Below are 25,280 nucleotides of genomic sequence, written 5' to 3'. Positions count from 1 at the left end.
ACTGTTGGGAGCATTAACCCTGTATAACCAATAACTTACATGGTACTTCATGGTAGCTGAGAAACTGTGGAAAAGAAGCGCACATAGGGTTTTACCCGATATAGGGTTAACGCAGGGAATGGGACAGGTACTCACCTGCTGTAGCTGTGACAGGCACAACTCCTTAAAGGCACAATAGGTATAGAAAGGTGTTAAGCAGCAGCCCTGATGCAAGCGACCTGTGAAAATAAAGAAAAAGGAATTAACCATACATACTGGATCTGTGGTTTTTAGCGCAGCATTTAACCTGGTTTTCCTATAAACCAGTTTTTACATGGTACTTAATGAACAGATGTCAGTTCTTGCTTCTTTACGTACCGTATAAATCGTGGATTAAAACGGTCACTGTGTGAAAACACACCATGACAGCTCCATACCGACAGTGGTCACTGATAAGAAGAGATAAGGGGATGCATTTCATCGGTCCCTGATCGCTTTAATCGGTCAGTCAATCTGAGTGACCGATCACAGCATGATCATGCGAAAGGTGCTGAAATATCAGTACTTCCTGCGCAATTACAGCAGGCGCTCAGCTTAGCTGACAGACGAGCTACTGTAGTAATATCCCTGGTCTGGATGCACACCTACCCTGGCTGATTAACCCTCTAGATGCTACCATCTATTGCAATCGCATCATTTAGAAGGTTGAGAGGGGGAACGGGCCCTATCTCTCACCCTCATGAAATTAGAGAGCCAATGGTTGTCAAGGCACCCGCAAGTCAACCAATGACCTCCTGTTGTGCAAGGTAAGATATTTTTGATAACCTGGTAAGGTAAGGCAGACAGCTGGGGGCTGGTATCAGGCTGGGAAGGCCCATCATTATTTGATCCTTCCCAGCCTAAAAATATCAGCCCGCAGTCGCCCGTTCTGATATTTACTAGCTGTTTTCATGAGAAAATATGAGAATTGTCATGTTATTTAGCTGCTCTCTAAGTAACTACATCTTTATATTGGGCAAAGTTGTATAGTGAGTGATCTTCTCATTTTTCATTACTGTTCCAATAACCCCTTCATGTCATGGCCATTTTCAGTTTTTGTTTTTTTTTTGTTTTTTTTATATTTCTTTTTTTCTATACTTGTTCCAAAAGCTACAACTTTTTTTTTAATTTTTTTAATTTTTCATTCAATATAGCTATATGATGGCTATATGATGTATTTTTGCTGGACACGTTGGATTTTTGAATGAAGCCATTCATTTTACCATACGGTGTACTGGAAAACTGAGGGGAAAATTCCAAGTACAGTGAAATTGCAAAAAAAAAAAATTTGTAATTCCACAATTTTTTTAAATTTTTTTCACTTACCTTTTTCATTGTATGGTAATGTTTTGCTTTTGTCGCTATTTTCCGAGACCCATCGCTTCTTACTGTATATTATTGCAGGGTAGCAGCAGCCAAAAAAACATAATTCTGCCAGTTTAATTTTTTTTCGCTATTCTGTTAACCAATTAAATTAATTTTTTTAAATTTGTGATTTTAATCTGACATTTCTGAGTGCACCAATACCAAATGTGTGTATTGTTATTTCTAATTACTTTATTTTCAAGGGGGCAGAAGGGGGACGAGTTGAATTTTTTTTTCCTTTTTTTCTGTTGTATGTACTCTTAGGCTATGTTCACACAGGGCTTTTTTGGTAAGTTTTTGCTGCATTTTTTTAGCTGCAGATTTGCCTTCGTTTTTGCAAATCCATGCTATTAAAAAGCGAGCCCGCATCAAAAGCAGGAACACAACATACAAGTTTGTCATATGTTGTGATGGAGTTAATAGTTAACTATGTTGCAAATTATGTAGAAGGGCAACACATGAATGTAGCCAATGGTTATTAATGAATGTACATTACAGCATATCTGAGAACACCTCTTGATGTTGCCTGTTCATCTCTGATCAATGCTAGCAGCACTTGGAGGGGAGTGTGCTCATTAACTGTGATGTATTTAAAGGGAATCTGTCACCAGGTTTTTTTGCTCCGATCTGAGAGCAGCATAATGTAGGGGCAGAGATCCTGATTCCAGTGATGTGTCACTTAGGCCTAAGACACACGGCAAGAAAAACGGTGCGAGTGGAGTGTGATAAAAAAAATTGCATTCCACTTGGACCAATATTAGCCTGTATGTTAGCGCACATGAGCGATTTAGGTTCTCAGCCGTAATCGGACTGAGAAAACAATCGCAGCATGCTGCGATTGTAATGCAAAACTCTTTCTCTCGCACCCATTCAAGTCTATGGGGCGAGAGAAAAATCACACTGCACTCGCAATACACCGGTGCACCGGTGTACTGCGAGTGCAGGGTGAGAATGGCAATAGCCGGCAACAGAGGAGAGAGGGAGATAAATCCCACCCGCCCCTCCTCAGTGCCGGCCCGTCCCCCGCTGCTGAGGTCCGATTGCATGATCGGACCTCAGTCGCAGTGACACTCGCATGACACTTGGCTCTGCTGTACTGCCAACGTGAGCCGAGTGTCATGCGAGGGGATCGCAGTAATCCCCGTGTGGCCCCAGCCTTACTGTGCTGCTTAGTGAAGTTATGATTAAACTGCAGCAGATATAACCGTGATTTATATCTAGCAGTTCTCTGAATATTGAGCATGTAAAACCCTACCCACACCACTGATTGGCAGCTTTCTGCCTATGCACAGAGTACACAGCTGCTAATCAGAGATATGGGCATGATTATACAGAGCTCATTAATATGGAGGACTATATGGCAGCACATTTACTAGTAATCTAGTTATAATCTCCTGCTGATAAACACATTGCTGGATTTAGGGTATCTGTCTCTACAGTATGAAGCTCTCAGAATAGGTGACAAAAACCTGCTGACAGATTCCCTCTAGTAATCCAGGGCATCCTCCATGTTCCACCTGCTCCGTCCTAGAAATGGTAGTCTGGAAAGCTGTAATACAATGATCCAGTTGTAAGACTTTGTCTCCTAGCAGATACACAGCATATAGTTACAGGTAGCCCTTCTCTCTTCTGTGTTATTGTGTTCTAGATAAAAGGCCTCTTCCAAGTGGAGTCGTCCGGACCCGGATTGTCATTGCCTTCAACACTAAAACCTTTCTCCTTTCGTCAGTTAGCTAAATTTACTCTTTGTGCTAAAACATTAATGCAATGAAACTAGAGAAATGTGTCACCTTGAGCAGTGGATCGGCATGTTAGAAGATAATTGCAGCCTGGCTTGGCTTTGGCTTAGCTGTTTTGTTTTGTGTTTTCTTTCCTTTAGAAATAGGTTTGTTTTCCACTTGTCATATGCCAAATAAAATGTTCGAAATTCCCTGAAATATTGATGGTCCGGATAGCAGCAGTGGATGTTTGTATTTAGTAGTGTTAAATATAATCAGAAAAGTAGATCAATCCTTCCATGCCCAAGCTGGTAACCTTTGAGACAATCTCTATATATACATGCATATGGATGTCGCATCCTTTTTTAAAGTGTAGGTACATTTCAAGTGTGGCAGAATCCCTCCAAAAACCCAAGAATATTTTTAAATAACTAATTTGCATTTTATGGCATGAAATATTCATTCACCTACCAACCAGCAAAAATTCTGGCTTTCACAAAACAGTTATTTTTTTCTTTATGAAAACCTCCTACTCTGTACTAATTACTTGCAATAAGCGCATCAGTTTGAAATTGTTACCTGTATACACCTCTCCACACACTCAATCAATCACACTCCAATCCCTCCACCATGGCCAACAGCAAAGACCTGTCTAAGGACACCAGGGACAAAATTGTAGATCTGCATAAGCCTGGGATAGGCTACAGGACAATAGGCAAGCAGCTTGGTGAGAAGGCAACAACTGTTGGCACAATTACAGAAAATGAAAGAAACACAAGATGACTGTTAATCTTACTTGGTCTGTGGCTCCATGCAGGATCTTGCCTCATGGGGTAAGGAATCAGCCCAGAACTACAAAGGAAGACCTGTTCAATGACCTGAAGAGATCTGGGACCATAGTCTCAAAGATTACTGTTAGTAACACTCTACTGTGGTGAATGTTAATTATGTTTTGGCTGCTGGGAGGCTCCCTCTGGTGGCCAGGAATGGTTTGGACTTGGACAAGGTGTGTTGTGCAGTGGGTGTTTCCTTTGCTAACTCTCTGCTTATTTAAATCCTGGTCTGATTGCAGGCTGTTGCCGGATGTCGGTTGTTCTTTGTATCGCCAGCCTGCTTGGTCCTGCTCTACACCACATCTTTCCCAGATAGGTGCTTGCTCTTTGTTTGTTGTCTTGTTCTTTTGTTTATCTGGGTTTGTCATTTGCTGTGGTTGGTTTCGGTTTGTTTGCTTGCAGGGATTTTCCCCCTCAGTGGATTGTTGGGGAACTCCCTGCAGTTCTGTGTGGAGTGGGGCTCCTTTGGGTCCATTTGTTTGTGGCTTGTTGACTTTATGATTCTTGTTTTCTGTTCATTGGTATGACAAGGGCACCTGGTATAGGACGGAGTTCGGATCGTGCGATCTGAGGGCCTTTTTGTACTATCGGGAAGTTGGTATTTTGCAGTGTTTTTCTCTGGTCACCATCAGTCCGTTTCCTGTCCTTTCCTATTTTGGTCAGCTGGGGCCTCATCTTTTGCTAGTCCTGTCGTCTACCTGTGTATTGTGTTTTTCCTATATCGCCACAGTCTTTGAGTGTGGGGGGCTAGCTATTCTTGTCTATTTTCTGAGGCAGAGAGTTGTTCATCTTTCCTACCTTTGGGATGGTTGGTTCTCCGGCTGGGTTCGCGGTGCACAGGATGTTGGTTCACCCCTCGGCTACTTCTAGTTGTGATGGTTAGTAAGGGGATGGCGGCCAGATTGGTTGCCAATGCTCTTGTCACCTTTTGCCAATGATTTGTGGGGGTCTTCCATGGTTCCGGATTATAACACTCTACACCGTTATTGATTCAAATCCCTCTGCTCATGCTAGCTCGTGTCCAAGTCCAATTGAAGTTCACCATTGACAATCTGGATGATCCAGTGGAGGCATGGGAGGTCATGTGCTAAGATGAGACAAAATAGAACTTTTTGGTATTCACTCCACTCACCGTGTTTGCTGAAAGAAGTATGAGTACAACCCGCAAGAACACCATCCTAACCCTGACGCATGGGGGTAGACGCATCATACTTTTTGGGGTGCTTTTCTGCAAAGGAGACAGGATGACTGCACCGTATTGAAGGGTGGATGGCTGGGATCATCTATCGTGAGATTTTTGGCCAACAACCTCCTTCCCTCAGTAAGAGCATTGAAGATGGGTTGTGCCTGGGTCTTCCAGCATGACAATGACCAAAAAACACAGCCAAGGCAAGTAAGTAGTGGCTCTGTAAGAAGCATGTCAAGCTCCTGGATGGCCTAACCAGTCTCCAGACCTGAACCCAATAGAATATCTTTAAAGGGAGCTGAAACTCAATGTTGCCCGTTGACAGCCTCGAAACCTTTAAGATCTATAGAAGTTTTGTATGGAGAAGTGGGCCATAATCCTTGCTGCAGTGTGTGCAAACTTGGTCATGAACTACAGGAAACGTCTGATCTCAGTAATGGCAAACAAAGGCTTCTGTACCAAATATTAAAGGCCCAGTCACACACAACGACTTACCAGCGATCCCGAAAACGATGCGACCTGATAGGGATCGCAGGTAAGTCGCTGGGAGGTCGCAGGTGAGATGTCACACAGTCAGATCTTACCAGCGATGCAGGAACAATACAGGTCGCAGTAGCGACCTGTATAACGATCTCAGCAGTCACTGTGACCCTGTTACACAGTGTCAAACACAGCGATGGGTCCTGCCCAGCAGGACATCGCCTTTGAAGAAAATGGCCTGGATCATTCTGCAACGACTAGAGATCTCACAGCAGAGGCCTGATCGCTGGTAGGTGTCACACATAACTAGATCGCTAACGGGATCGCTACTGCGTCACAGAAACCGTGACTCAGCTGCGATCTCGCTAGCGATCTCGTTATGTGTGACGGTACCTTAAGTTCTGTTTTCCTGTTGTAGAGATATATATATAGATAGATAGATATAGATATCTATCTATCTATCTATCTATCTATCTATCTATCTATCTATCTATCTATCTATCTATCTATCTATCTATCTATCTATATATATATATATATATATATATATATATATATATATATATATATATATATATATATATATATATATATATATATATATATATAATCTCTCTATCCATATGTATATATATATCTCCATAGATATATCTCTATCCATATGTGTATATATATCTCCATAGATATATCTCTATCCATATGTGTATATATATCTCCATAGATATATATGTATATCTATGGAGATATATATATATATATATATATATATATATATATATATATATATATACATATGGATAGATAGAGATAGATATATTACAGTGCCTACAAGTAGTCTTCAACCCCCTGCAGATTTAGCAGGTTTGATAAGATGCAAAAAAGTTAGAGCCTGCAAACTTCAAACAAGAGCAGGATTTATTAACAGATGCATAAATCTTACAAACCAACAAGTTATGTTGCTCAGTTAAATTTTAATAACTTTTCAACATAAAAGTGTGGGTGAATTATTATACAACCCCTAGGTTTAATATTTTGTGGAATAACCCTTGTTTGCAATTACAGCTAATAATCGTCTTTTATAAGACCTGATCAGGCCGGCACAGGTCTCTGGAGTATTCTTGGCCCACTCATCCATGCAGATCTTCTCCAAGTTATCTAGGTTCTTTGGGTGTCTCATGTGGACTTTAATCTTGAGCTCCTTCCACAAGTTTTCAATTGGGTTAAGGTCAGGAGACTGACTAGGCCACTGCAACACCTTGATTTTTTCCCTCTTGAACCAGGCCTTGGTTTTCTTGGCTGCGTGCTTTGGGTCGTTGTCTTGTTTGAAGATGAAATGACGACCCATCTTAAGATCCTTGATGGAGGAGCGGAGGTTTTTGGCCAAAATCTCCAGGTAGGCCGTGCTATCCATCTTCCCATGGATGCGGACCAGATGGCCAGGCCCCTTGGCTCAGAAACAGCCCCACAGCATGATGCTGCCACCACCATGCTTGACTGTAGGGATGGTATTCTTGGGGTCGTATGCAGTGTCATCCAGTCTCCAAACGTCACGTGTGTGGTTGGCACCAAAGATCTCGATCTTGGTCTCATCAGACCAGAGAACCTTGAACCAGTCTGTTTCAGAGTCCTCCAAGTGATCATGAGCAAACTGTAGACGAGCCTTGACATGACGCTTTGAAAGTAAAGGTACCTTACGGGCTCGTCTGGAACGGAGACCAATGCAGTGGAGTACGTTACTTACGGTATTGACTGAAACCAATGTCCCCACTGCCATGAGATCTTCCCGGAGCTCCTTCCTTGTTGTCCTTGGGTTAGCCTTGACTCTTCGGACAAGCCTGGCCTCGGCACGGGATTGAAACTTTCAAAGGCTGTCCAGGCCGTGGAAGGCTAACAGTAGTTCCATAAGCCTTCCACTTCCGGATGATGCTCCCAACAGTGGAGACAGGTAGGCCCAACTCCTTGGAAAGGGTTTTGAACCCCTTGCCAGCCTTGTGACCCTCCACGATCTTGTCTCTGATGGCCTTGGAATGCTCCTTTGTCTTTCCCATGTTGACCAAGTATGCGTGCTGTTCACAAGTTTGGGGAGGGTTTTAATTAGTCAGAAAAGGCTGGAAAAAGAGATAATTAATCCAAACATGTGAAGCTCATTGTTCTTTGTGCCTGAAATACTTCTTAATACTTTAGGGGAACCAAACAGAATTCTTGTGGTTTGAGGGGTTGAATAATAAATGACCCTCTGAATAAACTTTTCACAATTTTAACAAAAAAATAAAAAAAGAAATAACAGTGCATTTCACACTTCCAGGCTGATCTACAGTCCAAATGTCACAATGCCAAGTTAATTCCGAATGTGTAAACCTGCTAAATCTGCAGGGGGTTGAATACTACTTGTAGGCACTGTGTATGTATGTACGTATGTATGTATGTATGTATGTATGTATGTATGTATGTATGTATGTATGTATGTATGTGTGTGTGTGTGTATATATGTATATATAATGTGTGTGTGTGTATATATAATATATATATGTGTGTGTGTGTGTGTGTATATATATGTATGTATATATATATATATATATATATATATATATATATATATATATATATATATATATATATATATATATATATATATATATATATATATATATATGTATATGTATATATGTATGTATGTATGTATGTATGTATATATATTATTTTTTAGAATATAAAATATTTTTTTTTTTTTTGCGTATTTTGGAATAGCTAATCTGTTCTGGCAAGGGCAGGCAGGCCTACATACTTTTCATGAGTCATCCGCTGTAAGGGCCTCACTTATAACTCACCTCACATTATTACATAGGGATCTAACTGCCGACAACCTCAGATTATCAGGACCATGTACTGGATTTGAAAGCAGAGGGGGAAAATAAAACACGTAGAATAATAATGCGTCACAGGATCTTTTTTACTTATTCTTTCATTAGCATTAAAATAGAGTGACTGTTATGCAAAATTAATCTCTGTACTGTCTTTATCACATTTGTTCTATATAAGAATTAAATGCAGAATAAAAAAAAATATTCAAAGTGGTTGAATGATTATATCTTTGTACAGAATGCTGAGCTCAGTCATCAGAGACTAGATAAAGAAATCTCCACTTTTCTCACTGCTTCAGAGACTTCAGAGGACTCCAAAGGTAAGACAAAGTCTGCATGTATAATGAATAAGGATGTGCATTTCATGAATAATCAGTAAAGGACATCAGTATGGCGACAAACTTGTAAATAAGAATATACACAAATATTCCCACATGTATAAAAAAAAAAGTTGTGCATTTCAACCAAGGATAGTTCTGTGTTGTACTATACCCATGGGGTTAAAGCACAAATAATAAGGTATGTATCAACCTATTTACAGGTATGATCAGTGTGGCTCTGACTGCTGGAGACCCCACTGATCATAAGAATGGGTGTCTCATTTCATAGTTTTAAGGTTGGAAGAAGATACAAGTCCATCAAGTTCAACGTATATCCTAACATGTTGATCTAGATCCGTGGTTCCCAAACTCCAGTCCTCACGGCCCCCAACAAGTCATGGTTTCAGGATTTCCTGAATATAGCACAGGTGATTCCTTGATGATGATTCCATCACCGGTTCAATAGTAAGGAAATCCTGAAAACATGACTTGTTGGGGGCCATGAGGACTGGAGTTTGGGAAACACTGATCTAGAGGAAGTCAAAAACACCATTGGGCCAAATGGCCATTGCCACATTTCAGTGGAAAAGTGCGTTCTCGACTCCACAAATGTCAATCAGACTAGTTTTCTTGCAACAACTTCCCAGCACAGAATCTAGTACCCATAACCTGTAATATATTTATCAAGAAAGGCTTTCTTCTGTGAGAATGGAGTAGTGTGCATATGTGACACTTCTTCATTCAGTGTCCATTGTAGTGATGCTCGTGCGAACGTACTACTGCTCCCATAAATGTGAATAGATTGGTGGCCATGCATTTGCACTACCATTCCAACTTACATGGCATTTGTGTGCCCCCCTTCCTCTGTTCAATGGTCACACACCTTTGGTCATACATTTAGAACCTACCCTGCGGATAGATGATAAATGTTGGACGAGTAACCCTATGAAATATTATATCCAGCCAAATATTCTCTATTTCTTTTAGAGAACTAGAGGATGAGGTTTTTAAGTTTAAATGTCAACTGGTTATTTAAAGGGAGTATGTCACTAGATATTTGTCACCTAATCTGAGAGCAGCATAATGTAGAGACAGAGACCCTGATTCCAGGGATTGTATTACTACCGGGCTGCTTAGTGTATTTTTTTTTTTTTTTTTTAGAAAATCCCTGTCTTATCAGCAGGAGAAAATCACTAGAGGACTAGTAAACTTACTGCAATGTAGTCCTCCATATTCATGAGCTCAAAATACTCTCACTACCACTGATTTGTCATTCAGTGTGACCGTTTTCTGCCTATACACAGTATATGAACATTTGCATGGGCTGGGGCTATACAGCGCTCAGCATTCAGAGACATGGTATATCTTCAGCAGAGAAAATTGATCTTATCAAAACGACAACAAGCAGTCCAGTAAGTGACACATCGCTGGAATGAAGATCTCTTCCCCCTACATTATTCTGCTCTCAGATAAGGGAGCAAACACCTGGTGACAGAGTCCCTTAAAGTAAAGGAGAAGTGAAATCCATTCCCCCAGCTCTGAGAAATTTCTATCACGAGAACATCTGGGGAATTCACTAATTCTGTTCTAAATCGGGAGAAAAAAAAATCCCAAATTATGTTGCACATCATTTGATAAATTTGGTGACTGGCCCCGATTCATCAAGATCAACAATGTTCACATCGTCTTGATAGGCGGTCATGCTGGAGCCAGACGCTCCTGATTCATTAAGAGGCGTGCGGCTCATAATGAATTATAAGCATGTGACAAATGCATTGTGGCTGTGTGTCCCACACCAGAAATCTTACTCAACTAGAATAACATTTCTAGCCTAAGGAACACCATGAATTAGGTGAGCTATGGCATCACACCCCAGCGCCATGTATCTCGACAAAACTGGGCAAGACTGGCGTGAAAACACCAAAAGTTGCTAACTTTTTGTGCAACTCTGCATTGCTCAAAAATTGTGATTTTTAAATTTTATTTTTTTTATTTTAAAGCGATTTTATGGCGTACTTCGGGTGTGATCGGTTTGATGAAACGGGGGCCAATCTTTCTCTTACACCTCCCATCATATAGCTTACTCAAAACAATAAATATTTTTTAGTACTTTTTTTGCTGTTTTTTTATTTTTTGTGCCAAAAATATAGTACACGCTTCTAATAAATTCAGTACATTTTACAAATCATTCTAATTGTTCCTGGACCTTTGCAAAGTTGTTGAGGACGATGTAGAAAGTTCCGATGTTGTGTCTGAATTTTCCAATGAATTCAGCCTGTGAGCTGGAGTCTGATTTTTAATAAAAGGCACAGAATATCTAGATTTATTTCTACTATCTAGAGCAGGGGTCTCAAACACGCGGGCCGCATGCGGCCCCTCAGGGTAGTTCGTGCGGCCCCCAGGCCCGTGCCCCTGGTCACTATCGCGGCAGGTGCAGGGGCCGCAGCCACTGTCTACACTTTGTCAGATGAATGTGTTGCTGGCGCTGCGCTCTCGCACTGGCAATAGAATCATCTGACATAAATCACTGACAGTGACACTGCAGCTGCCGCGATAGTGACCAGGGGCACGGGCCTGGGGGCCGCACGAAGCAGAGGTGAGGCAGCGGAGGGAGCGTGGGACAGGTGAGAATGGTGTGTGTGCGTGTGTGTGTGTGTGTTGGACGTTAACCCCTTAGCGACCTATGACGTACTGGGTACGTTATGGCTCCCTGGTACTTAAGGACCCATGACGCACCCAGTACGTCATGGCGAAATCGCAGCCCCGGTGGCTACGATCGCTGCAAATACCTTAGATTCGGGGAGGAGAAGACCTCAGGAGGGGTGGTGTCTCCTCCCCGGACCTACGGAGGCTATGATTGGCTGACGAACACCGCTCAGCCATCACAGCCACTAATGTTTCAGCCATTGAAAATCGCTGAAACATTGAAATCCAGCCAAGATCAGTGCAGCTGTAGCCCCAATCATTGGCTGGAGCTGGGTGACCTGTGTTTCACCCGCCCCCAGCTCTGATTGGAGAGACCGGCCTGGGGACCGATCTCTCCAATCACTGGATCTGGGGCCGCGGACCACTCCCCTCAGCTTCACTCCAGCGTCTGTGGAAGGTGAGGGGAGCTGCTGACCCATTACTACAGGATGGGGACAAAGTGCGCACATTACTATGAGATTGGGATAAGAAAAGCAACAATAAGAGGATAATGTCCTCCAAAAATCAAGTATTACTCACAGCAAGTTGGGCTGCAGTGTGTACATCGCCCTGGCCAAAAACTGATGCTCTAGCAGGATACAGCTAAACCCCCACTAAGTGGAGACATCACAGGTGCAGGAGAAGCACATCACACACACACCTTCATGGAATGGAGGGGAGGTGACTGCTAGATGATAAAACTGCACACAAGTGGCTTGCATAGAGCGCTGTTCACATGCAGATGACACAGTCACAAACCCGCAGCCTATTAGGTAACGCCCTTCTATTAGATCAGGCGGGCTGCCAAGCCGTACTCCACTGTATATCATGCACGGACAGACACTCTACAATGCAAGGCCCAACAGAAAGGGGCCTGGCTGTATCCTGTACAAACAAAAAAATATGAGGTTTTTGTTGGTATTTATGGCCATAAAACGTAAGCCTACACCCTCGTCAAGGGACCTCATGTCTGTAGGTCCCTACACTAAATATAAAAAAAGCAACAATAAGAGGATAATGTCCTCCAAAAATCAAGTATTACTCACAGCAAGTTGGGCTGCAGTGTGTACATCGCCCTGGCCAAAAACTGATGCTCTAGCAGGATACAGCCAAACCCCCACTAAGTGGAGACATCACAGGTGCAGGAGAAGCACATCACACACACACCTTCATGGAATGGAGGGGAGGTGACTGCTAGATGATAAAACTGCACACAAGTGGCTTGCATAGAGCGCTGTTCACATGCAGATGACACAGTCACAAACCCGCAGCCTATTAGGTAACGCCCTTCTATTAGATCAGGCGGGCTGCCAAGCCGTACTCCACTGTATATCATGCACGGACAGACACTCTACAATGCAAGGCCCAACAGAAAGGGGCCTGGCTGTATCCTGTACAAACAAAAAAATATGAGGTTTTTGTTGGTATTTATGGCCATAAAACGTAAGCCTACACCCTCGTCAAGGGACCTCATGTCTGTAGGTCCCTACACTAAATATAAAAAAAGCAACAATAAGAGGATAATGTCCTCCAAAAATCAAGTATTACTCACAGCAAGTTGGGCTGCAGTGTGTACATCGCCCTGGCCAAAAACTGATGCTCTAGCAGGATACAGCTAAACCCCCACTAAGTGGAGACATCACAGGTGCAGGAGAAGCACATCACACACACACCTTCATGGAATGGAGGGGAGGTGACTGCTAGATGATAAAACTGCACACAAGTGGCTTGCATAGAGCGCTGTTCACATGCAGATGACACAGTCACAAACCCGCAGCCTATTAGGTAACGCCCTTCTATTAGATCAGGCGGGCTGCCAAGCCGTACTCCACTGTATATCATGCACGGACAGACACTCTACAATGCAAGGCCCAATCCTGCACCTGTGATGTCTCCACTTAGTGGGGGTTTAGCTGTATCCTGCTAGAGCATCAGTTTTTGGCCAGGGCGATGTACACACTGCAGCCCAACTTGCTGTGAGTAATACTTGATTTTTGGAGGACATTATCCTCTTATTGTTGCTTTTTTTATAATTAGTGTAGGGACCTACAGACATGAGGTCCCTTGACGAGGGTGTAGGCTTACGTTTTATGGCCATAAATACCAACAAAAACCTCATATTTTTTTGTTTGTACAGGATACAGCCAGGCCCCTTTCTGTTGGGCCTTGCATTGTAGAGTGTCTGTCCGTGCATGATATACAGTGGAGTACGGCTTGGCAGCCCGCCTGATCTAATAGAAGGGCGTTACCTAATAGGCTGCGGGTTTGTGACTGTGTCATCTGCATGTGAACAGCGCTCTATGCAAGCCACTTGTGTGCAGTTTTATCATCTAGCAGTCACCTCCCCTCCATTCCATGAAGGTGTGTGTGTGATGTGCTTCTCCTGCACCTGTGATGTCTCCACTTAGTGGGGGTTTAGCTGTATCCTGCTAGAGCATCAGTTTTTGGCCAGGGCGATGTACACACTGCAGCCCAACTTGCTGTGAGTAATAAGAGATTGGGATAAGGCTGGAGACATTACTATAGGATTGGGACATTACTAGGATGGGCACAATACTATTGGATGGGGACATTATTACTATAGTATGGGGACATTACTATATTATGGGGACTAGGATGGGCACATTACTATAGGATAGGGACTAGGATGGGCACAATACTATAGAATGGAGACAAGGCTGAGGACATTACTATAGGATGGGGACTAGGATGGGCACAATACTATAGGATGGGGACAAGGTGGGCACAGTACTATAGGATGGGGACTAGGATGGGCACAATACTATAGGATGGGGACATTACTATAGAATGGGGACAAGGCTGGGGACATTACTATAGGATAGGGACATTACTACAAGGGGACAAGGATGGGAAACATTACTATAGAATAGGGATAATGCTGGGGACATTACTATAGGGTGGGGACAAGGTTGGCACATTACTAAAGGATGGGCACATTACTATAGAATGGGGACAGTACTGTAGGATGGGGACATTGCTACAAGGGGACAAGGATGGGGAACATTACTATAAGATGGGGGACAAGGATGGACACATTACTATAGATTGGGGACATTACTATAGATAGGATGGGGACAAGGATGAACACATTACTACAAAATGGGGACAAGGATGGGGAACATTACTTTAGGATGGGGACAAGGAAGAGCACATTACTGTGGCATGGGGACTAGGATGGGGCACAATACTACAAGGGGACAAGGATGGGCACGTTACAACAATATGGGGAACATTACTAAAAGATGGTCAAAATTTCTATATAGTGCTAATTGTAAGACTATTAGTTACAAGGAAGGGATAAAATGTAAAAAAAAAAAATTTTTATATTTAAACAAAGAATGTGCACGTTTGCTATAATGAACAAGTGAAAATGTTCAAAATCAGTGATCCCAAGGTGTGTAAAAAAAAAAAAATAAATAAATATATTATATATGGTACCAATAAAAATGTCACTTTGTCCTGCAAAGAATGTGGCCCCCCCCAAATTATTTTTTTTCCTCTGTGCGGCCCATACACCCAGCCGAGTTTGAGACCCCTGATCTAGAGGATAAACTAAACTGTAGGGAAGCACCATGATGTATACAAACAATTAGTTTAATCAATACCCTTAGGCTATGTGCGCACGTTGCGTACAAGCCCTGCAGAAATTTCTGCAGCGATCTGAAGAGCACATGTGCGCTTTAGATCGCTGCAGAAATGTCCGTAGTGAGCGCCGATTCCATGTGCTCTGCCTGCAGCTCCTCCCATAGACAGAGCAGGAGCTGCCGGCAAAGCGCAGGAAAGAAGTGACATGTCACTTCTTTTTGCGCAGCGCTTCGGCAGTAGCCGAAGCGCTGCGCTCTGAGACGCCACGTGCGCACGGCCCCTGCACAGTCTCCATAGACTGTGCAGGGGACGCAGGACGCATGCAGTTACGCTGCGCTACAAAGCGCAGCGTAACTGCATGTTTTTACGCGACGTGCGCACATAGCCTTACACTCATGACTTTTAGAAATTTTTCTTTCTGCTATTTCTTTGACTATCCTTAACAGAAGACTGAAAAATATTTCATGACTGCGATAGACGTTTTATTAGATATCAGTCTCTTGTCATTAACTATAGGGAGCATTTGATAAAATAATAACAAAATGGCATTGAAGGGGCTTTTATGTCCAGAATGTAGACCCCTTTATGTATTTTGTATGCCTTATCTGTGCATTGTTGGTTCACTATTGCAGGACTGACTATGTTGAGGACAACGTCTATGACAACCCTGTACAGCTTGGCTGAAAAGTAGCTTTACTAGGTTGTGAATTGATGACCTCAATCTTTAAGCAGAGAAATCTATCCTAATCCTCTGAAGATAAACCTTTTATTTGATTAACTTACAAAAGTACTTGGCTTCTCGGATCTGTTTTAACAGAAGAATGGTCTAGTAAAATATACATTGTGAGATTAGCAATAATCTGTAAAAGATGGCTTTGTGAGTTTATTAATTTTTCCACCAAAAGAGGTGATAAATTACAGAAAATATGCTGTATGATAAGCATTCTGATATTTACGCTGCATAATAAAATGCAAGCACCATGATACATAATGGAAGATGTTAACCACTTAATTGTTCACTTGGATAAGGCATTTTCTTTTTCGCTCTATTGGGAGACCCAGACAATTGGGTGTATAGGCTATGCCTCCGGAGGCAGCACAAAGTATTACACTCAAAAGTGTTAAGCCCCTCCCCTTCTGCCTATACACCCCCCGTGCTCCCACGGGCTCCTCAGTTTTTTTGCTTTGTGCGAAGGAGGCAGACATGCAAGCACAGCTCCACAGATTAGTCAGCAGCAGCTGCTGACTAGGTCGGATGGAAGAAAAGTGGGCCCATATAGGGCCCCCAGCATGCTCCCTTCTCACCCCACTTTTGTCGGCGGTGTTGTTAAGGTTGAGGTATCCATTGCGGGTACGGAGGCTGGAGCCCACATGCTGTTTTCCTTCCCCATCCCCCTTAGGGCTCTGGGTGAAGTGGGATCTTATCGGTCTCCAGGCACTGAGACCGGGCTTCATCCACAACTCCTGTGGAGCCTGATGGATAGGAGCCGATACCGTTCAGGGACATGGCCCTGCATCTTAAAGGTACTCTGTATCCCTATGGGGACCGCGCACGGCATCACCTCAGCTTTGCTGGGTGTGCTAGTGCACCGGGGACCGCGGCGCTGACCGGGTCTATATGTGCCATTACACACTCAGCGTCGCTGAGTGTGTTTATATGTAAGGGCTACCGCACTGACCGCCGTTGCCACGGGACACTGCGGCGCGGCTGGGACTTGTAGTTCGCCGGGGACCTTCACGCGACCGCGCTTTTACGGCGGCCGCGTTTATTACTACGGTCCCCGGCTTCATTGCGGCCTAGTTTCCCTTTTTCTCTCCCGCCCTCAGCCCTGACAGGCAGGGGAAGGGCGGGACGCTGCACGGAGCGAGCAGCAATGAGGGCTGGAGTATGATTTACATGCTCCACTCCCCTCACCGTGCACAGTATGAGCGCCCGTTTCGCGCTCTTTCCAGGCCACGCCCACAGCTTCCTCAGCTCGTCAGGACGCCGCAGCCATTCCTGTCAGCTCCACCGACGCTGCAGAGAGGGACATATTCATGGGAGACCCAGACACGGTCTCTGGTGGCCTCACAACCGCTTAGGCGGCTGGTAAGCAGCACATGTGGTGCTAGCCCCATGGTGCTGTATTGTATTGGTACATTATTTGTGTACTGTATATAATTTACACTGTATGAGCACAGTTCTTTCTGGCTATATACCCTATTGTGTCACTCAGGGAAAACTATAGCATGGCGCCCACAAAAGGCAGGGGTGCCAAAACACAGGCTTATTATGTTGCCTGCGCCGCATGTAAGACCCAGCTACCGGCAGGTTCCACTGACCCTCATTGTGTACAGTGTTCGACCCCTGTGACACTTCCTCAGCCGGATCCTCTGCTAAGAGGGGCCCAGGGGGAGCCACCTATTGACAATGTCCAGGTGACGGGGACTGAGTTTGCAGCCTTTAAGGATCAACTCTCTGAGACTATGGCTAAGATACTAGAAGCCTTGCAGTCCAGACCGGTATCTCAGCAAAGGGACTCTGTTGAATCATTGGTCCCTGACCCCCCTCAGTTGGACCAACAATGTCCTCACGGGGTATCTCATACCTCCCAGACGGAGGGTTCGGACTTAGAACCTAGCCCCAGATCGTCTAAGCGGGCCCGCTTAGAATTTCCCTCGACATCATATTGTTTAGGGTCTCAGTGGGGGGATTCTCTGGTTGATGATGCGGAGACAGCTGATCAGGATTCTGATCCTGGGAGCGCTCTCAATCTTAATTCTCCAGACGGGGACGCCATAGTGAATGATCTTATTGCATCCATTCATCAGTTGCTGGATATTCTTCCCTCAGCCCCTCCGGCGGAGGAGTCAGATTCTCAGCAGGAGAAATTTCGCTTCAGGTTTCCCAAGCGTACACAGAGTATGTTTCTAGACCACTCTGATTTCAGAGAGGCAATCCAGAATCACCATGCTTGTCCGGATAAGCGTTTCTCTAAGCGCCTTAAGGATACACGTTATCCTTTTCCCCCGGAAGTGGTTAAAGGTTGGATTCAATGTCCCAAAGTGGATCCTCCAATCTCCAGACTGGCGGCTAGATCCATACTTGCAGTGGAAGATGGGGCCTCGCTTAAAGATGCCACTGACAGGCAGATGGAGCTCTGGATGAAATCCATCTATGAAGCTATCGGAGCTTCTTTTGCCCCAGCATTCGCAGCCGTATGGGCGCTACAAGCTATATCAGCAGGTCAAGCGAAAATTGAAGCGGCTGCGCCACAAGTGGCTTCCATTACCTCCCAGACCTCGGCAATTGCGTCTTACGCTATGAATGCTGTCCTGGACTCTGTGAGCCGTACGGCAGTTGCGACCGCCAATTCGGTAGTAGTCCGCAGGGCCTTGTGGCTACGGGAGTGGAAGGCAGATTCCGCTTCCAAAAAAGCGTTTAACCGGTTTGCCAATTTCTGGCGACAGGCTCTTTGGCGAGCGCCTGGATGAAATCATCAAACAATCCAAGGGAAAGGATACATCCTTACCCCAGCCCAAGCAGAACCTCTCCCAACAGAGGAGAGGGCAGTCGAGGTTTCGGTCCTTTCGGGGCGCGTGCCGGTCCCAATTCTCCTCGTCCAAAAGGTCTCAGAAAGAACAAAGGAACTCTGATGCATGGCGGTCTAAGTCACGTCCTAAAAAGGCCATTGGGAGCACCACTAACAAAGCGGCTGCCTCATGACTTTCTACCTCCTCTAGTAGCATCCTCGGTCGGTGGTAGGCTCTCCCGCTTTTGCGACACCTGGCTGCCACAAATAAAAGACCGCTGGGTGAGAGACATTCTCTCTCACGGTTACAAGATAGAGTTCATCTCTCGTCCCCCGACTCGATTCTTCCGGTCCTCTCCGCCTCCCGAGCGAGCCGAGGCTCTTCGGCAGGCGCTGGGCACCCTGAAGGCAGAAGGGGTGGTGGTCCCTGTTCCTCTTCAGCAACAGGGCCACGGTTTTTACTCCAACTTGTTTGTGGTCCCAAAGAAGGACGGGTCCTTCCGTCCTGTCCTGGACCTGAAACTTCTCAACAAACACGTAAAGATCAGGCGGTTCCGGATGGAATCCCTCCGTTCCGTCATCGCCTCAATGTCCCAGGGAGATTTCCTTGCATCGATCGATATCAAAGATGCTTATCTCCACGTTCCGATTGCCCCAGAGCACCAACGCTTCTTGCGTTTCGCCATGGAAAACGAACATTTGCAGTTCGTGGCACTACCATTCGGCCTGGCAACAGCCCCACGGGTTTTCACCAAGGTTATGGCTACTGTAGTAGCGGTCCTCCATTCTCAGGGTCATTCTGTGATCCCGTACTTGGACGATCTGTTGATCAAGGCACCCTCTCAAGAGGCATGCCAACACAGCCTCGACGCTACCCTGGAGACTCTCCAGAGTTTCGGGTGGATCATCAATTTTCCAAAGTCAAATCTGACACCGGCCCAATCGCTGACGTACCTTGGCATGGAGTTTCATACCCTCTCAGCGATAGTGAAGCTTCCGCTGATCAAACAGCAGTCACTACAGCAAGGGGTACAGTCTCTTCTTCAAGGCCAGTCACACCCCTTGAGGCGCCTCATGCACTTCTTGGGGAAGATGGTGGCGGCAATGGAAGCAGTCCCTTTCGCGCAGTTTCACCTGCGTCCCCTTCAATGGGACATCCTACGCAAATGGGACAGGAAGCCGACGTCCCTCGACAGGAACGTCTCCCTCTCTCAGGCGACCAAAGCCTCCCTTCGGTGGTGGCTTCTTCCCACTTCATTATCGAAGGGGAAATCATTCCTTCCCCCATCTTGGGAAGTAGTTACGACAGACGCGAGCCTGTCAGGATGGGGAGCGGTTTTTCTCCACCACAGGACTCAGGGTACGTGGACCCGGCAAGAGTCCTCGCTTCAGATCAATGTTCTGGAAATTCGGGCAGTGTATCTTGCCCTGAAAGCGTTCCAGCAGTGGCTGGCAGGCAAGCAGATCCGAATTCAGTCGGACAATTCCACAGCGGTGGCATACATCAATCACCAAGGTGGCACACGCAGTCGTCAAGCCTTCCAGGAAGTCCGGCGGATCTTGATGTGGGTGGAAGCCACGTCCTCCACCATATCCGCAGTTCACATCCCAGGCGTGGAAAACTGGGAAGCAGATTATCTCAGTCGCCAGGGCATGGACGCAGGGGAATGGTCCCTTCACCCGGACGTGTTTCAGGAGATCTGTTGCCGCTGGGGGGTGCCGGACGTCGACCTCATGGCGTCCCGGCACAACAACAAGGTACCAATGTTCATGGCACGGTCTCAAGACCCCAGAGCTCTGGCGGCAGACGCCTTAGTTCAGGATTGGTCGCAGTTTCAGCTCCCGTATGTGTTTCCTCCGCTGGCACTGTTGCCCAGAGTGTTACGCAAGATCAGGGCCGACTGCCGCCGCGCCATCCTCGTCGCTCCAGACTGGCCGAGGAGGTCGTGGTACCCGGATCTGTGGCATCTCACGGTCGGCCAACCGTGGGCACTACCAGACCGAACAGACTTGCTGTCTCAAGGGCCGTTTTTCCATCTGAATTCTGCGGCCCTCAACCTGACTGCGTGGCCATTGAGTCCTGGATCCTAGCGTCTTCAGGATTATCTCAGGATGTCATTGCCACTATGAGACAGGCTAGGAAACCAACGTCCGCCAAGATCTATCACAGGACGTGGAAAATTTTTCTGTCATGGTGCTCTGCTCAGGGTTTTTCTCCCTGGCCATTTGCATTACCTACTTTTCTGTCCTTCCTTCAATCTGGACTGGAAAAGGGTTTGTCGCTTGGCTCCCTTAAGGGACAAGTTTCTGCGCTCTCGGTGTTTTTCCAGAAGCGCCTAGCTAGACTTCCACAGGTACGCACGTTCCTGCAGGGAGTTTGTCACATCGTTCCACCTTACAAGCGGCCGTTAGAACCCTGGGATCTGAACAGGGTGCTGATGGTTCTTCAGAAACCACCATTCGAGCCAATGAGAGATATCTCTCTCTCACGCCTTTCGCAGAAGGTGGTCTTCCTAGTAGCAGTCACTTCTCTTCGGAGAGTGTCTGAGCTAGCAGCGTTGTCATGCAAAGCCCCTTTTCTGGTGTTTCACCAGGACAAGGTGGTTCTACGTCCGGTTCCGGAATTTCTCCCTAAGGTTGTATCCCCCTTTCATCTCAATCAGGATATCTCCTTACCTTCTTTTTATCCTCATCCAGTTCACCAATGTGAAAAGGATTTGCACTTGTTAGATCTGGTGAGAGCACTCAGATTCTACATTTCTCGTACGGCGCCCCTGCGCCGCTCGGATGCACTCTTTGTCCTTGTCGCTGGCCAGCGTAAAGGGTCACAGGCTTCCAAATCAACCCTGGCTCGGTGGATCAAGGAGCCAATTATCGAAGCTTACCGTTCGGCTGGGCTTCCGGTTCCCTCAGGGCTGAAGGCCCATTCTACCAGAGCCGTGGGCGCGTCCTGGGCTTTGAGGCACCAGGCTACGGCTCAGCAGGTGTGTCAGGCGGCTACCTGGTCGAGCCTGCACACTTTCACGAAACACTATCAGGTGCATACCTATGCTGCGGCGGATGCCAGCCTAGGTAGACGAGTCCTTCAGGCGGCGGTTGCCCACCTGTAGGAAAGGGCCGTTTTTCGGCTCTCTTACGAGGTATTATTTTACCCACCCAGGGACTGCTTTTGGACGTCCCAATTGTCTGGGTCTCCCAATAGAGCGAAAAAGAAGAACGGAATTTTGTTTACTTACCGTAAATTCCTTTTCTTCTAGCTCTAATTGGGAGACCCAGCACCCGCCCCTGTTTTTTTGTGTACACATGTTGTTCATGTTGAATGGTTTCAGTTCTCCGATGTTCCTTCGGATTGAAGTTACTTTAAACCAGTTTGTAATTATATTTCCTCCTTCTTGCTTTTGCACCAAAACTGAGGAGCCCGTGGGAGCACGGGGGGTGTATAGGCAGAAGGGGAGGGGCTTAACACTTTTGAGTGTAATACTTTGTGCTGCCTCCGGAGGCATAGCCTATACACCCAATTGTCTGGGTCTCCCAATTAGAGCTAGAAGAAAAGGAATTTACGGTAAGTAAACAAAATTCCGTTCTTTCTTTCTACAAACCAAGCCATTTTTGGCCATAAATTGTCTGATATTGCAGCTTAGCCCCAATTATGAGAAAAATTATACAATCTCCTACAACTAATCAAACCGCTCCTTTTTGTCTTAGGCCTAAGACACACGGCGAGAAAAACTGTGTGAGTGGAGTGTGATAAAACATCGCATTCCACTCCTCGGACCAATATTAGCCTGTGTGTCAGCGCACATGAGCGATTATTTTGTCATCCCTAATTGGACCGAGAAAACAATCGCAGCATGCTGCGATTGTAAGCTGAGACTCTTTCTCTCGCACCCATTCAAGTGAATGGGGAGAGAGAAAAATCACACTGCACTCGCGGTACACCGGTGTACCGCGAGGGCAGTGCGAGAATGGCAATAGTCGGCTACGGAGGAGAGAGAGGGAGATAAATATCACCCTCCCCTCCTCAGAGCCAGCCCGCCCCCCGCTGCTGAGGTCCCGCTCGCTCAGTCGGACCTTAGTCACAGGGACACTAGCATAACACTCTGCTCTGCTGTCATGTGAGGGGATAGCAGTAATCCCCGTGTGGCCCCAGCCTTAGGGGTGCTTCACACACAGCGAGATCGCTGCTGACATCGCTGCTGAGTCATGGTTTTTGTGACGCAGCAGTGACCTCATTAGCGATCTTGCTGTGTGTGACACTGAGCAGCGATTGGCCCCTGCTGTGAGATCGCTGCTCGTTACACACAGCCCTGGTTCGTTTTTTTATTGTTGCTCTCCCGCTGTGACGCACAGATCGCTGTGTCTGACAGCGAGAGAGCGACGAAATGAAGCGAGCAGGGAGCAGGAGCCGGCATCTGGCAGCTGCGGTAAGCTGTAACCAGGGTAAACATCGGGTAACCAAGGTGGTTACCCAATATTTACCTTCGTTACCAGCCTCCGCAGCTCTCACGCTGCCGGCTCCTGCTCTCTGCACATGTAGCTGCAGTACACATCGGGTTAATTAACCCGATGTGTACTGTAGCTAGGAGAGCAGGGAGCCAGCGCTAAGCAGTGTGCGCGGCTCCCTGCTCTCTGCACATGTAGCGATGTTATGATCGCTGCTGCGTCGCTTTCTTTGACAGCTAAGCAGCGATCATAACAGCGACATACAAGGTCGCTGTTGCGTCACAGAAAATGGTGACGTAACAGCGACGTCGTTGTCGCTGTCGCTATGTGAGAACCCAGCCTAAGGGGAAATCTTTTCTCCTTGCGGAGACCTGATAAACCAGTTCTGGCTGCAAGTGAGGGGTCTTATAGCCGTAATGCTCCTCTGGGAAATAATCAAATTATCTCTTCAGGGAGGAAGGAGACTAAAGGGTGCTTTACACGCTGCGACATTGCTAGCGATATCATGCGCGATAGCACCCGCCCCCGTTCGTGCAACATTTGGTAATCAAACATTATCGCTACGGCAGCGTCACACGCACATACCTTTTCAGCGACGTCGCTGTGACCGCCGAACAATTCCTCCTTCAAGGGGGGAGGTGCGTTCGGCGTCATAGCGACATCACTGCGGCATCACTAAGTGGCCGCCCAATAGCAGAGGAGGGGTGGAGATGAGCGGCCGGAACATGCCGCCCACCTTCTTCCTTCCTTATTGCCGGTGGACGCAGGTAAGGAGATGTTCATCGTTCCTGTGGTGTCACACATAGCGATGTGTGATGCCGCAGGAACGACGAACAACTAGCGGCATGCACCACCAACGATATTATGAAAAGGAGCGACGTGTCAACGATCAATCATTTTTGACTCTTTTTTGCGATCGTTGATCGTCGTTCCTAGGTGTCACACGCTGCGATGTCACTAACGGTGCCGGATGTGCGTCACTAACGACGTGACCCTGACGATACATCGTTAGCGATGTCGCAGCGTGTAAAGCACCCTTTACTCTAGCACCACCTATTGGAAGTAGCAATCCTAAAAGTCAAAAGTGGCCCTTTAACAAGCCTTTTCATATGACTTAGGCGGGCTTTGCACGTTGCGACATCGCAAGCCGATGCTGCGATGTCGCACGCGATAGTCCCCGCCCCCGTCGCAGGTACGATATCTTGTGATAGCTGGCGTAGCGAAAATGCCAGCTTCACATGCACTCACCTGCCCTGCGACCGTCGCTCTGGCCGGCGACCCGCCTCCTTCCTAAGGGGGCGGGTCGTGCGGCGTCATAGTGACGTCACACGGCGAGGGGCGTAGATGAGCAGGATGTAAACATCCCGCCCACCTCCTTCCTTCCGTATAGCCGCCGGCGGCAGGTAAGGTGAAGTTCCTCGCTCCTGCGGCGTAAGACACAGCGATGTGTGCTGCCGCAGGAACGAGGAACAGCATCGTACCTGTCGCGGCAGCATAATTATGGAAAAGTCGGAGCTTGCAACGATGATACGATAACGACGCTTTTGCGCTCGTTAATCGTATCATCTAGAATTTACACACAACGATGTCGAAAGTGACGCCGGATGTGCGTCACTTTCGATTTGACCCCACCGACATCGCACGTGCGAAGTTGCAACGTGCAAAGCCGACCTTAGAATTTATACCAGATCGGAAGCCAATTTTGCAAACACTGTGTTTCAGGGTGATTGCCCCTCATCAGTGCAAAGCATGGGATCTGATCTGGCTTATGAGCAGCTATAGTGGTGTCTACTGCAAAGTATGGGATCTGATTTGGCTTATGAGAAGCTATAGTCTTAAAAGTTTTAATTTAGAAAATGAAATTCAGACCCTGAACTCACATAAAAGGCAAAAAAAGTATAAATGATCTTTAGTTTAAATAGGCAACATCCCACTGTCCTAAGTAGTGTAGCAGCAATCGAGAACCATTTTACTACTGTAGCAGGAGAATCCAATAGCTATCAGTCCAGCTGATGGATACAAAACAGAACTATGGGGAATGCTGACACATACACAACAGAAAGTGGGAGAAGATGGCTAATACACATGTATAATATGCAATTCACAGTGTATAGCAACTTTTATTTTTGGTCTTTTTTAGATGTTTGCTACCCAGTTGTCAATGAGTTGTAGCTCATTGTTATTACAAAATGTTATTCAGTAATGGCTGATAAAATATTAGATTATTTATGACTGCATTTGCAAATGCAATCT

General features: G+C 46.1%; 1 protein-coding gene across 3 annotated transcripts in view; it reads left to right on the top strand.

Annotated features, from left to right (window-relative positions):
- The window catches only part of OSBPL1A (oxysterol binding protein like 1A), a 316,689-nt gene that overhangs the window by 147,062 nt on the left and 144,347 nt on the right, over positions 1-25,280 (top strand). For all 3 annotated transcript variants that reach the window (XM_075353345.1, XM_075353346.1, XM_075353347.1), the window contains one exon: positions 8,700-8,781. In XM_075353345.1, the coding sequence (XP_075209460.1) occupies positions 8,700-8,781 (82 nt within the window). The remainder of the gene's footprint in view (positions 1-8,699; positions 8,782-25,280) is intronic.

The sequence above is a fragment of the Anomaloglossus baeobatrachus genome, chromosome 6 (genome assembly GCF_048569485.1).
Source record: "Anomaloglossus baeobatrachus isolate aAnoBae1 chromosome 6, aAnoBae1.hap1, whole genome shotgun sequence".
NCBI lineage: Eukaryota > Metazoa > Chordata > Amphibia > Anura > Aromobatidae > Anomaloglossus > Anomaloglossus baeobatrachus.
Note: the sequence above shows the minus strand (reverse complement) of the source record. Positions and strands in the feature narration are given on the sequence as shown.